Source organism: Hakea prostrata, chromosome 4 (genome assembly GCF_041222555.1).
Source record: "Hakea prostrata isolate BN-2017 chromosome 4, UWA_Hpros_2, whole genome shotgun sequence".
Lineage (NCBI taxonomy): Eukaryota > Viridiplantae > Streptophyta > Magnoliopsida > Proteales > Proteaceae > Hakea > Hakea prostrata.
Window position 1 is genome coordinate 49,492,366 of NC_142603.1, and position 15,530 is coordinate 49,507,895.

The 15,530-nt window shown below is 40.8% G+C and overlaps 1 protein-coding gene across 1 annotated transcript in view; it reads left to right on the forward strand.

The window, feature by feature from the left end:
- The window catches only part of SYD (P-loop containing nucleoside triphosphate hydrolases superfamily protein), a 50,539-nt gene that overhangs the window by 8,247 nt on the left and 26,762 nt on the right, over nucleotides 1-15,530 (forward strand). Inside the window, 4 exon segments of the mRNA XM_089153370.1 lie at nucleotides 2,499-4,071; nucleotides 9,616-9,782; nucleotides 9,895-9,959; nucleotides 10,031-11,148. Coding sequence (XP_089009496.1) covers nucleotides 2,499-4,071; nucleotides 9,616-9,782; nucleotides 9,895-9,959; nucleotides 10,031-11,148 — 2,923 coding nt within the window.

Genomic DNA, 15,530 nt, shown 5'->3' on the forward strand with positions numbered 1-15,530 from the left:
TTGTTATTACAGGTTTCAATAAACTTTGCATTTACAACCTATGAGGGCCTCCTATACCATTCTCATAACCAAGCTCCTAATAGTGTCCCAAGGGTGCTGGTAGAAGGCTGCAGGAAAGCCATCTGGGCCTGGAGGTTTCCAAGGCCTAACTGCTTGATGACCCTGTACACTTTCTTTTGTAACACCACTTGCAAGAGAAGACAACCAAGCAAAATCTAGAATAGGGAAGCCATGAGAAGTTTCTAGCGTACCAGTGGTGGGATCCGAGTTGGTGAACAAAAAGCTCTAAAGAAGCCAATTACATGCTCTTGTAAAGCATCTTGCTCAATCACCCAAACTCCATCTGCATTCTGAAGTCCTTCATTCTTGTTTCTCCTGGCAATGGTGAAGTGATGGAAGTGTTTGGTGCTACAGTCCCCCTGTGTCATCTAGTCCTTCCTAGACTTCTGGGCCAAAGGATCTCCTCTCATAAGAATTTACCCTAATTTCTTCCTCGAATCTTGCTCAAGCTTGACAAGGAATGGATTATAAGTACTAACTTCTTCTGAATGCCACCTAATCTTGCATACAACCTCGTCCTAGTAGTTTCTGGCCGACCAAAAGAGGATTTATTCCACTTGAGTCAAATGATCCTGAGGCTTGTTCAAAGCCCACTAGAAGCTTCATCTCACTATCCCACCCACTTATAATGGTGCTCTGAAAGCCTTTATGTGTAAGGCACAGTGGGTGGTCGTCGGATTTCAACCTTGGATTAACCTTACAACAGCAATAGGGAACATCAATCTGCAATCAGCCGGGCACAAACTCTGATCTAATCTTCTAAAAACACTGTTATAGCCGCTCCACTTTGGCCTCTTCCACGTGAATCATCAACCAGTAGCCCCCGTGTCCATCAGATTGCAATTGTTAAAATTCTCTTTGAATTCTGTACACTTCCTCAATGATATCGGTGCCCTTCCTTTCGCTTCCCACATGCCTGCGAGGCTGCGACATCATTGAAGTCCATTACCACAAGCGAAGGCCCTTGAGAAACACTCATAGCCATCTTCAATTCATAACACATCACCTGTCTCTGTGCCTTAACTGGACTAGCATAAGTGGCTGATAGAAACCACTTGCATAGTTTGAGGAAGGACTGATTAGAATTTCAGTTTCAGTAGGAGACTCCTAAAAGATAGGGGTTAATAGAACAAAATCAGGAGTCCTAGGTCAAACGTCTGAGGATTAGAGGCTGCAACTAGGATCAAATGGTGGACTATTAAAGTGGATGTTTCCTTATGAAAGAGGAGGGACTCTAATGGTTAAATCCTAAGCAATCAGCAGTTGCAGGTTTAATGGTCTGACAAGGTTTACAGGCTGTTCTAGGGGTGGGAATGCTAGGAAAGGTCAACTGAAATTAAGCAGCCTTTTGGGGCCCGGGGGGGGGGGAGTTATCCTTAAAAGTAAGGCTTCTTCTGAAAGAGAACTAGGGTTTTCAAAAGGCGGCAGCCTGGGACCATAGGATGCAGGTTTAATGGCTACTAACAAGAAAATGAAAAATAGAAAGGGGAAGAAAGGTTACCAGATCTGAGAATTTTTGCATTCCTGAGGATTCCCCTGTGGAACATTGCTTGGCCAACAAGACTGGGCTGCCCAGCAGCTGTAGAAGGTCCCAGAGCTTGGTTGATAATTCAAGTCCAACTCCAGCCTGTTGACCCTCCTAGAGAGGAACATGGCATCCTTCTCAGCTTTCATTTCACTCAAAGTTCATGCAAAACCCAATCTATCTTTATTCTTCCGCATGGGTGTTATATATGGGCTGTTTACAGCCATACAAGAAAGTTTTCTGGGGACTTCGAAACTGAAATGAGAAAAGGAAAAGGTCTCCCTTGCATGAAAGCCAGGCCAGTCCTTCAATAACTCTGCCTAGTACGTAACTAATGGGGAATAACCCTTCCATGTGTGGAACTCATAGTCTAATTGCATAATTATAAGGACAAAAGACTCCACCACCCTCACTTAAATTGGACCAAATGACAACCAAATTAACTCTAATTAAATCAACATTGAACCTGGTTTAATTCAATTAACTTAAAACAGTTAAAATTCAACATAGAGTCTATTGAGGCCATGATCTCTTGGCCTTCTTCCTTTGGACTTCTTTGTGGATCTGGGCCTGCATCACATTTCTTCTTACATGATTTATTGAGTAGTAATAGACTATTTGCGAACTACTTCATTAATGCAAAATCACATTGTAGTTCTTGTTTGTATCAGTTGTATCAGTTTCTCTCATATTTGTCAAATTACATTTATATCACATGCTGTAGCATTCTTGAAGTCTTACTTGGCTTGGTATTATTTATAAAAATAAATAGGAACCTGCATGTTTTGGCGATGATTGAAGCCTGTTGAACTCAATCTCTGCCCTTTTCATTTTAGAGGATGACTTAATATGTCCATGCCTTGATTATTTTCAGCTTCTGCTAAAACTTTTCATCTGATATTTTCCATGACAGGGCCATGGAGACTGTAATCAATCAAAATGGTATAGACATTGAGGCGTTGAAGTCATCACGTCTTCCTATGACTAGTGGAACACAAATGGGTGATTCTGGAGTTGCAAGGTCGGTGGACAAGGATAAGCTTGATAAGTCCTCAGTAGGTCCCAGTGACATGTCTTTTGGTGCGTGGCATCCTGGGTCAAGTGGGAAGATGAAAGATGATATTTATGGAGGGAGCCAGGGGATGGGGGTTCTGAAAGAGTCTAAAACTGGTTTTCCTGAGAATGAGATGGGAAGGTTTGAGGGAATTGTTCCAAACAGGCCACCTGCTGGGCCAAGCAGGGCTGAAAACATTGGACATGACGCGTATCAAGGATCTGCATCTCAGAGAAGTGGTAAATCCTTGGATCATGAAAGTCCATCAAGTCTTGACACCAGATCTGCAAACTCACAGGAAAGGCGTGATACAGCAAAACCAGATAAACAGGGACGTCAAAAAGATACTAAGAAAGCTAGTGCTAAGAGAAAGAGAGCAGATTCAGCGTCAGCCATGGAAGCACATAATGACAACCCCCAGCCACATGATAGGCCTTGCATTGGATCTAATATGATGAAGGGGAATATGATGAACAAGGGTGATGTTGAAGGGAGTTTCACTCTTAAAGTTGGTGAACATAATCTTGTTCAAAGTAGTGGTCACCTTAATAATCCGTCATCATTTTCTAGTGGATTAGGATCAATATATAGGACTAAGCAAGAAAACCAGAGTTCAATAAAAAGGCCAGGTGATAAAACAAAACCCTCAAATTCAATGGGTTGGGCTCCGACTCCAAAATACCCTGAAGAGGCTGAAGTTTCTTCCACTCATGGTGCCATAGGACTACCAAAAGGTGGAATGCAACCGTCCAGGCATGAAATTTTCTATTCTGGTGGTTGGAATCAGAATAGAGTTGGGATACAAACAGAAAATTCTCCAGGTTCTATGTTTCCTGTTAATGTTGTTTCGAGTAATTCAACTGTTGAAACTTCAATCTCTCAAATGGCACCACAAATTGGAGAGGAATCTCTTGGTAATGAGACTGAAATAAGGGTTACGGGGAGGTCCCTTGGACCAGTGCACAATAACACCTCACATGGTAATACTGCCATCTCGGGTGGGCTTGGCAACATTAATGGAGGCATGCCTGGTTCTTTTGGTTCATATCCAATGGTAAGGCCAGGTTTATCTGCTCCAGTGCCATTTAACAGTTCTTTTAACAATCATGATTTGGCATCAAAGTTGCATATGGAGAGAACTGTAGAGGCTTCTTCTGGATCTCAGCTTCTGCAGAAGAGCAATGACATGATGGCTGGTGACATGCCCATGAAATCTACTGCGATTGAGTTCGCTTCTGCTAAAGTTGCTATTCATCCTGAACACTGGAAACCAGGATTCACAAGAGATGTAGTGCCAAGTGTTTCTGAGAAAGGTCTGGATGCTCCATTTTGTTCATCAGGTCGTCGAGAAGAGGCATTATCTAGTGGAAGGGTCTTAGAAGAGGATCAAGGTGTTTTAAATACTATGACGAATTCCAGTAAGATTGCTCAGGTACTCCTTTGCTCTCTGTTCTATAAAAAATTGTCCTTATGATATTGTGGAAGACCTATTTATTAGGTATAAGACCATACCATAATCAAATTTCATTTATTGGCGGCAAAAAAAGCTAACCAATTCCTTTCCAAGAAGACAATTTAGTGCCCTGCCCATTTCTTTCTGCATAGATACTCTTAGTATCCATCGTAACTCATAGAAGTATGTGATATCAGCTGTTTGTTTACTTGTAACCAGAATATACATTTTACTGATCAGAAATACTTTGAGTTGTATCTCAGTTTATAGTAGGATGATTGTGCTTGAGCCTTGAAGGATTTAGAAAAGATGTATGAAGGTGGAGTTCCTATTCTGTTATTTATTGGAGATCAATTGGAAAGTCAAATACTAGAAATCACCAATGTCTGTCAGCCCATTGATGGCTGCTGTACAATGTCCCACATCTTTTTTTTTTTTTTGGTACAAAGGCGCTTTATATATAGGGGATAGGGATATTACATATGCCGCCAGTAGGGGTTGAACCCACGCCTCTCCACTGAGAAGTCAGGTTCCTAACCATCCTACTACCCCTCCATTGGCACAATGTCCCACATCTTACCAGAGGGCATTTTGAACTTCAGGGAAGATAAGTATTTCCCAGAAAATTATATAGGTTTTTGCTCAAGAGTGTTTGCTGTTTTGCCAATTTTGGCAAATTTTGACTCCAAGGAAATCAGAAATGCTATGCTGATTTTGAAATATTTAGCTTCAGATTTCAAATATTAGGTCTAGGTTCTTCAAAATTGTGGGAGGTTGTTGATGGTGTGAACCTAAATTATTGAGACGATGTATTGACGTCTGAACCCTAAGAGATTGGAAATCTCCATTCTCATCTTCATACTCGTTTATTGCAAAGAAAGTGAAAGCTCTCCAATGGCGAAGATCAAGCTTGACGTTGATGGTTGCTCTTAATTTAATTTGTGATCTTGGCTTTTGAAAATTCTCTTTCTGGATTACAAGTGGGGTTGCATTTGTAAGTTTCCTGTTTGATTGAAGCTTTAATCTCAAACCAGTCCAGGCCTGGCTGAGCCAAGTATCTTTACCTTACCTCTGCCAAGCTATGGTATGGAAAGGTGGGTCAGTAATGCTTTGAGTTGGGTTCCGGGGAAGAAATTGAAAGATACTGTTTTATGGAGACCCAACTTACAAGTCTTTCCTGCTGCTTAGATTTCCTTTGGTGTCTTATATTCCAAGATACGGATATCTGTTCCTAAAGGCTGAAAACTATAAGTTGACATGAAATTAGATTGGAATCTACTTTTATTTTTTGGTTGATCAAAATATTCGTTACTAACAAAAAGTGAAGAATGAAGGGAACAAACAGTACAATGAACAGCCTACAGGATCCTGCCGTTGCAGATTAGCAATATTACTTCTACAGTTCTACCAATTAAGCAGATTGCTTTCTATTAGTTTTCAGAATATCAACTTCCAGATAAAGAGATACTGAGGCCCTTGTAGATGAAGAGTGATACTGCTTGTGTTAAAAAAAGGTAGAGTGGGCTTTTAGATGCTCTTCTTGGAATGGCATGGCTGCCCCCCTTTGCTGGTTGAGAGATACATAATGAGTTTAACGGAAAAAATGGCTCAGCTGGCTGAGCAACAGGTGTATGAACTGCATGCCTGTGGTATTACCAACAAGCTTAATTGGGCACCCTACAGAAAGAGTGACTGCCATGTTAATAATCATACCCGTGTGTACAAACCTGAGTTTTTGATTCAGGTTTGATGTTACCATGTCTATCTTATTGTGAAATTTCCTTATTTTGAAATACATTTGTCTATGGCTGAGGTTCAGCATGTTCCATAGAAGATCATTCCTAATGATAATATTTCGAATTTTGAAGTGTAATTATAAAGAGCTTTTGTGTTTGATTTAGGCAGTGCTCTGTTAGTGCAAAAAATGTTAAGTTGGTTGATCTTGATTCCATTGGCTGTGGCCCTTAATCTGTTGTTTAATCCTGATAGTTGTCCCTTTCCTTGTCACATGACTCACATCTTCTTTGGGTGAATATATTTAGGCTCTGACATAGGTCCCAAGACCTACACCTAGTGCCCAAGGAAATCTCTAGCTTGCTGCCTAGCAGCACTACACCAGCATACCAAAGTATTTCATTCCCAGTTTTTCTTTCTAGTAAATTTTGGTTGGGTGGAGGCAATTTTGTAATTCTGCCCAGCTTTAAAGTCAGGGGCAGTTAGTCCTTTTACACTTTTCTATTTAATTGAGCCTTTTATTTCAAGTAGGGGGAAAATACACACACAGACACAAAGACACACACACGCCGGTGCGCACACACACAAAAGAAAAAAGGAAGAAGAAAAAGGGAAAAAAGGAAGAAAAATGAAACCCCACAAAAGTTGGTTGGCTTTGCTGCATATTCGGGTGTCTTTGCTGTTCTAGTTCAGAATAGTGTTACAGCTTTGGTGATTCATTTCCCAGATGTTTGTGAAAAGTTACTTGGTGAGACAAGCTGGGACCCTTCTTTAGTTGAGGATTTGATCTTCATTGTTACTCCAGCTCCTCGGCAGATTCATACAGGCATGGTTGTCAAAGCGTTCGCCTAGGCGCCTAGGCCCATTTTTAGGTGACCTGGTGATGCAGAATTGGCAGCATATACAAGGAAGAGAAAAGCCCAATGGTCAAGCCCATCGAAGCCTAAAGATATGATCCAAAACAACCCATGGCTTGCATGGGCTAGGATTATTGTAGTGGGTTAAAATGAGCCCATGGTTTTATGGGCTTGGATTACCTTAGTGGGAGAAGACCAGCCCACATATTTTGAACTAAGCCAAAGTCTAGCTTTGAAAAGTCAATAAAAGGAGCTAGTAGTGGGGTGTAGTAGGTGGCTGTTTCCATTATTGTTTTGACTAGTGGTGTTGTGTAGTTGAGTTATTAATAGGTAGGTGGTGTTAGCTAGTGGTTGGATGTTACCATTAGTGTTTATGTCTCTTTAGAATGCTATATAAAGAGACATATGTAAGAGGTGAAAACAACTTGTGAAATGAAATCAAATTGCTTGCTAGCATTCCTCCTCTTGGAGAACCCTTGTGTTTGATCAAGGTAGATTGGTGTTCGATCCAATCGATCCACCTTGTGGTGAGAAGCCCGGGTGTTAAGACTCCTTGTGTTTGATCAAGGAAGGTTGGTGTTTGATCCAATCGATCCACCTTGCGGTGAGAAGCCCGGGTGTTACATGTTACTTTGTTGTCAACATACCGTTGTTTTGAAAACCTAGTTAGTCCTTGTTCTTAAACCAATATCCTTGTTCTACCACTTCGGTTTTCAGCCTTCCATTATATCTGAATTTTATCTATCTTAAGTCTATCAAATCTGAAGTTGATTCCCTGTGAAAGGTCCTATTTGGCTACTGTTTTGATCATTCAAATACAGTACTACATTACCTGGTGTCGCCTTGTCGCTTAGGCGATGCCTTATTGCTTTGCTTGGTGTTGCCTACTAGCCCTCTATTGCCTAGCCTCGCCTTGTCACCTTGACAACCATGTACATGTATTCAGCAACCAGAAAACCCATCCCTGTTTTCTCACTCTCCTTTAGTTTCTGTTGGAATCCCTCTACCTCATTTGATCACTTTGGAACTGGAAATCTAGAAACCCTGTAACCATCCAGCAAGATACCTTCAAACTTCAACCACATTACCTGCTCACAGCCCTTGACATTTGACTGAAACCCCACACATTTCTGACCAGTCTGATTTTGAGATTCTTGATTTGAAACCTATGATCAAGATCTTCCATATTTTGAAATTTAACCATTAGAATTTCACCAAACTTTAGGAACATTACAGTAAACCCTAGTTCAATCCAGCCCCCTCTCCACAATATTAAATGAAAAAAGAAAAAAGAAAAAAAGAAAAAAAAAAGGTAAATAGGAAAGAAAGAAAGGGGAAAGAAAATACCATCATCATCTAACCCCGATTCGAAGAATTTACTTTTTTCAACTGAAACTTAATTTAATGACCTTGAAGCATCACCCTGTTATTCCATATGAGATTAATAGGAATTTCCACATCAACCAGGCCTCATCTATAGCCAAAAAATCATCCCACATATCCTGTAACCCTAGAAATCTCCTTATAAGTCTTAACCAACCCTAACGAACCTAAACCGTTTTGTCTTGGAGCTTGTTTTAACTGCAGATCATGGGGGTGCCCTTTCAACTGTACGACTACATCAGGCAGTAGGGCTGCAAAAGTGTCAGGTTGATTGAGAGTCTCCTTATTTAGGACCAGGTAGGTCCAGTCCTTGACTCGGCCAGAAAGATCACAGGCTGACTTGCGTCAGGGCCTGACCATGGGAAGAGAGATGGGGTTCAACTCAGGTATTAACCCTGGCCGTACACTTTTCTGAGTCTCTGACTCAAGAGCCATAAATTTTTAGCTATTAGCAGTCCTTGGGAGTTGGGGCATGGGTATCTCATCCCAGGGCCTGTGCCAGCTCAGGGAGTGGTCGGCCAACACAGCCAAATTTGCACCTCTGCAAGTAAGCCTCATGTCAAATGCTTGGGTTTTGTATCCTGCAAAAAGGAAAGGAGCCTAATTTGGGAGACACATTTTTTGAGGGACTGCTGCAGTTCTGCCAAATAAAGTCCCAAGTTATTGTCAGTACATGGACATCTTACTTCTGTAGTTATTGGCAACCATGAGCCATCAAGGATGTTCTTTGAAAACTTCTTGCTGAGGTTCCAGTAGTAGCTGTTGACCAAGGTCAAATTCTAAATATTTCATGAAACCACCGAATTTTGGTCAAATCTCTTGACATTTTTGTGGCCAAGTTTCCAGGGTTTTTTTAATCAAAACTTCATGGAGAACATAATTAAGAATCCCTACTTACTATGGAACCTTTAAATTGTTGAAACATTAAAATGCTACTTCTGGTTTGTACCTAGGCTGAGCATTTTATGTTTTACCTGTGGTTTTATGTTTCTCTAATTTGGCCTATGCTGCACATACTGTAATATAATGCACTTTTACGTAAAAAATACATGAAAACAACTAAAAATTTGCAGTTGCAATTTACAAATGGAGGAAAATCCTTTAGTGATGTTAAATGTTTAACTGTTACTGCTTACAACTACATGTAGTAGTGTTGAATCACAACTCCATAGGTGAACATTCCCTAAGTCCATTTTTCTCCCCAGAAAAATTGTTGCACGGAAACCAATTTTTGAACCAGTAAAAATATGTGTCATTAGAAGATATTTGACTTGATTCTGTGAAGTGGTATATGGGTTTATGATTTCTGACATATAAAATATTGAAGCCTAACCACTACATTTTTACCCTATTTTTCTGAAAAAAACTTTTAACTTTTGGGAAAAGGATATGTTTGTGAGATTCTTTTGGTTGCTTTGACTAAACTACTTTCCCATGCTCTTACTACATAAACAATGATTGATGTTCTGAAAATGACTTCATGCATGTTGGCTATGTTATCTGTACTTCAAATTCTCAGTTTGTTAAGATGGTATTGGTATGTCAACAGGGTTGCGAGACAAAGAGTAACATGGAAATGAGTATGGCCCACGGTGGTTCTTCTCGAGATACAGGAAAGAATCCAATATCTCAGCCTTCTTCCTTCTCTGGGATGCCTTTCAAGGAACAGCAATTGAAACAACTTAGAGCCCAGTGCCTTGTATTTCTAGCCTTCAGGCATGTCACATACCCTTAAGCACCTAATTTTATGATTTTCAAAATTAAAAAAATGATCTATGTTTTTTTATTTCTCATCAAAATCTCTTAATTAGCTTTTTTTTATGTATAGAAATGGAATGGTTCCTAGGAAACTGCATCTTGAAATTGCGATTGGAGAAAGCCATCCAAAAGAAGGTCAGTACTACTGCACTTTATTTTTCCTTTATACATTGGCAACTTCTTAATTTACATGCTGACTCGAGCAGGTGGCAGCACAGATGGAGCTCGTAGGGAACTAATTGACCATAGATCGAAAGATTCGTCCTTAATGGGGCCTAGTAACAGTATTGAAGTAGGGGTTGCATCAGGAAGAACAAATGATATAATAGAAACTGGAAAAGTTCCTCCAGGGTCCTCATCTACTGGAAGTTTAATGGATACGGACACCTCATCAAAGGACACAGAGAACACAAAGAAGACAAAGAAACAAAAGAGTCAACTGCTAACTGAAGAAAGCAAACGAATTCCATCTGTGACAAGAAAACCTGAGCCTGAGATGCCTACCCAAGCAACAGCAGAATCACAGGTTGGTGTGGCTATGATGTTGGAGCCTGAATCCCCAATGAACAGTGGTAGTAGGATATCATCTGAGAACATTCATGATAGGGATGATCCTGACAATGGGCATCCACAAGTGGGAAGGGACCGAATCTGGACAGGAATTGGCTTTCATAATGAGGCTGCTAAGGGAACACTCTCCACTTCCTTGTTTCAGAATAAACAAGTCTTAGAAAGAGAAGAAAATCCTTTAAATCACTGTCAAAATTATAGTGATGATGATAGAGGGAACAAATTGTTTAAGGGGGAGACTCCGGTTATGCAATCAACTCAATATGCAGATAAAAATCCATCTACTTTCCTGTTGAGAGAGCAGAGTAGACATTCAGGGAAAGGATTTGAACCTCATATGCCAATGCCATCAAAAGATGTGAATCCGTTAACCATGTATGCCTCAACGGGGGTAATACACAGTTCAAAATCTGAGCCTTTTGTTTTAAATAGTTTTTCCAATGCTTCTGTTGTTGGTGGTGAAAGTTGCAGCTCAGATGATCAACGGGGATCTGTGATGCAAAAGCCATTTGCTTCAAATGGATGCAAGGTGGTTAATCTCAGTAAGGATCCACTCACCATGCTCGAAAAATCTCGAGAGGAAGAAGAAGATGATAAATCATTACTTACTGAAACTCCACCATCTCCGAAGTACACCACCTCAGAGAAGTGGATTATGGACTGGCAGAAAAGGAAGCTGCTTGAGGAAGAAAATTGGGCTCTGAAACAGAAGAAGATGGAGGAAAAAATTGATGCCTCTTTCGATAAATTGAAGGTGCACTTTGAAAATAATGCATTTTGCTTGATTCTAGTTTTTTCCTTGTAGATTTTTCATGGTATTTATTATATATGTTTTGCATCCATGCATTATGGAAAATGCTCACAACCACACGTTTCCACTATTAAGTGAAATAAATACGTTGCTGAGCCTATAATCGGGTTAACATGTTTGTTTGATATTAGATTTTGGTTTTAATTATGTACATGTGTGCGTCTTGTATCCGGCTGGGAAGTATCTCACTGGGTTTCTGATGATATAGAATCTGCATGGCTTGATAATGTAGTTATAGATTGGTGGGAAACCTGGTAGGAGCCAATATCTGGGACCCAGAATGAACTGATAACCTCAGGTTGGTCTGAAAAGGGTATAGGTCAAAACTGGGTAGGGTTTCGTGGAACCTAGGTTTGATGGTAGGACGAGGTTATGTTGGCATAGGAGATATCAGTGAAGGTTTTGCATTTCGTTGATTGTGGATTATTGTTGAAATTGGAATATTAGCAATTTAGGGTTTGGTTTTTTGGGTTCAGGAAAGAATGTGGTGATGGAATCTATGGTTTCTGAGGATCAGATGAAGCTGCAATCATATCAAGATCTATTAGGTTGTAAAGGATGATTCTGCAGATATGAATGCAAACTAATACAAGAGCAGATTTGGTCCAATCTATTCCCTGTTAAACCTACATAATTAAGCTAGCAGGCAACAAATAATCCCAGTAGCAGGGTCAGGGTGTATATCTGAGCTGAAATTAGTCTCGGGCCACAACTGAACTTGGGTTTTTTAGGGAACAGCAGGGGCTCTTGGATGTGAACCAGAACTTAGCCCCTGGCCTAACCCCTGGAGTGGGCCCTAAGGCCACTCCAAAGTGGCTCACCTAGGGCTGGCCAAACCCTCCTAGAGGGGTAGTTTGGTCCATTCCAAACCTAATTAGTTACTAATTTTTATTTTCAGAATTTTCTTTTTGATTTCCAGATGAGTCTTTGTCAGTTAGGAGTCTACTTTGAGTTGAAGGTAAGTTCTGGAGTCATTGGTATTCTTCTTCAAAGATAGACTCTTATCTTTTACAAGAAGAGTTCCTTCAATATTTGAGTCTTAGGGGGGATCTATTTTCAAGGAGATTCCATTAGATCTGTCAATATTTATATGGATGGTTGAGATTATTCTATAAAAGAAACCCACTTACGTTTGGAGCCTCTTAGTAGGCTATAAATAAGCCTTCTCTTTCTTTGTATTTCCTTAAGTCTCTGATTATTTGAACAAGATTAATTGAGTTGAGGATCGTGGTTCCTGTTGAGGGGGCCACGGCAGACTTGAGAGTTTCTTCTTCAAAGATCAGCAACAAGATTCTGTCTTGCACTTTTCCTCCAGTACTCTGTCTTCTTCCAGAAATTCCAGCAAACTTACAAGTAAGTGAACAAACCCCAGTCCCCTTCTCCTCTCTCCCCTGGCATCGCAGGTCCTTCCTCACCCCTTCCCCTTTAATTGCAGCAACCCCAGCCCCTTCGCCCACCTCCCCAAACCCCTGTGATAAGAACCCACGAATCGAATGCAAAACTGATATTATTTAATTGATAGAATAACGAAGAACAATGATAAACTGGTTACAATGGTGCCAGTCACCCCCATAGCACATTGCTGCCCCTCAGCCTACGGCTGCCCAAACACTCACATAAATAATCCTTAACTACTAGTCACATCTTATCCCTATTTATAATCCCCTAATCAACCCTAATATCCCCAAATCTCTCTCATTCAGTAGTAAATATTCTGCAATATTCTGTCTGTCCCCAAATCTCTCTTATTCAGTAGTAAATATTCTGCAATATTCTACAGTATTCTGCAAATCATTCTCTATTCAGCAACCTCCTTCTTAGGACCAGATCTGATTTCTTTCCCTAACTGTTGTTCGCCAAATATTCAGCAAATCATTCCCCTCCCAATATAGCATAATACTGTGATCCTAGGGCTCTATCACCCTACAAGACTCTTCCCTACCCTCCCCTGTTCAGCGTTGCCATAGTACTCCTCTCCCTTTCTGTCGCACCTTAACAAGAGCTCCCCCGGCTCTAATGACATCCCTAGCCCCTTCTCTACCCCCTACGACTCCCTCTAACCTCTTCCCGGCGACCCCCCACCCTATGGCACCTCCTTCCCTTTCTAACCCTCTCATCCTTTCTCTCTTTCTCTTCTTCCTTGCGGCAAAGCAGAAACAGAAAAAAGAAGAGAAGAAAGAAAGAAATAAAAGAAAAAAGAAGAAAGAAATAATGTGTCCAAGTTTGACACCCCTATAATTGGGCCCAAAACCTAGGTGCAAAAGGTCCAATCCAGATTTGGCCGAATACTGCAGGGGTATTTTTGTCATTTTCCAGCCCTTTTACGGCTTAAGATGGGTTTGGTTAGAACCAAGGTTTAAAGTATCCCACGGCCGTCTTATGTCCACCGCGATCATCCGCGTCTCTCCATTAATTACACTAATCATTGCCGGCGCACTCGTCGGATCCTCTTAAAATCCTTGACCGATCGTATGGACTCTCATTCAATTGTTATGGATCTAATTTTATTTTTATTTTGGTTAGTATTTTGTGAATTATGAAAGAGTCCCAGTCCATTGTAACTTCTTAATTTAAGTTGTGTTTGAAGGTTAGGTTGTGGGTTAGATACGACTCTTTAACAAAGAGGGTTCTTATCTTTTAGGAGTTCACCTTTGTTTAGAACTTATCTTTATTAAGTAGCTGTGGTTTATTTAGTTAGGGAGTCTTTTTCTAAAGAGGACTCTTATAAGTTAGTCTTTTATTTCAAGAAGTCTTAATGGGTAGTTAAGTAGTTAAGTTGGTCTCTAAGTCTTAGTTGAGTTTGAGTGAATTCCTTCTTCTTTGTAAAGGCTATAGATAGCCCAACTCTCTATGTAATTTGGAGTTTTGATGATTGAATAAAATTGTTGAGTTTGGTATCAGGGTTTCCTAGTTGAGGGGGCCCTGGCTGAGTAAAGTTTGTTCAAATTCAGATTCTTCTTCATCATTCCAGCAAGTTTCAAGCACTCCACATGCAGCCAAGTACCATTTCAGCAGCAATCAAGTTTCCTTCCCCTAGAACTCCCTCCCCCTTCCATTGTAGGGTCCTCCCAGTCCCTTCCCCTAAAAGCAGTCAAGTAGAGTAGCAGTCCCAGCAAGGCCTCAGCCCTTCCCTCACCCTTTCCCCCACCCGCGAGATCGCCTTGCTCTCTCCCCTGTTCTGGGCATAGCAGAATCATCACTTCCAGACAGCCGCTGGCCCCAGAAACCCCTCCCCTTGGTTGTTTCAGATCTTTAGGCACCCTCCCCACCTTCCTGCTACCCTACTAATCCCTTTCCCCAACCTGCGCGGCCTGTGAGCCCCCTAAAAACCCACCTTCTCCATTTGGTCCCCTGTTTCTGGCGAAATTTCAGAGAAACAGAAAAATTCAGGAACTTCTGCAACTTAATTTGAAATTTTGAATCTGAACCTACTTCAATTCCTGAACCTAACCTACATTCCAGAACAGTGAAACCGAGTTCTGAAATTGCAGAACTACAAGTGCAGTCTTCCCCCACCCTATCTGATATTCCCTGCAAACCCTAGTTTTGAATTTTAGTTAAAGTTTGGACCTGAATTACTGTTATGGCAGGGTTCTTCAGACCTATAGAATACCCTAAACACCCTGAATCAGTCCTCCTTTTCGCTGGAGTTCCTGGGTAGCCCTTAGATTCAGGAAAATTTCCAAAATACCCTTAACCCTAAATCTGAGTTTACATCTAGAAAGAAAGAGAGAGAAAAGAAAAGAGAAAGAAAAGCAAGGAAGAAAATAGTAGGGATCCTTCCCCTTTCAAAGATCCAACCCATAACCTTCCTTAAAACCTCCCCACACCCAATCACAGACTTCCCTGCCCCCTTCCCATCCTTCCTAGTTCCTATTGTAATTTTGGATATCCTACTACCCTGTAAAGGATCCCATCTTGGGTCTGATAAAACCCTTAAATTTTCCGTCATCCCATTTAGTCTTGCAAACCAAATCTTACCCTAAACCTACCCATAACAAATTTAACCATACTATCCATTCCATTCTGATTTGATATTAACTGGAAGATTCTGGCAAACCCTCAATTTTAGGGAGTTCTTTCAAGAAGCCCGAGCCCTAAAATTGGGTTTACATCACTCTGATAGGGGTCTAAGGCAGGTCTTAATAGGCTGAAACAAGCGTCTAGATCTGAACTAGTTCAAATATCAACATAGGCAATAAGTCATGAAATTAGAAGCTATGGATGTGTGTGTAAAAATCAAACCAGTTGCTAAAATGAAACCAAATTCAGATTGAATGGAGTAGTTGAGGGAAGGATCATCTGCAACAATTTTCAATCAATTC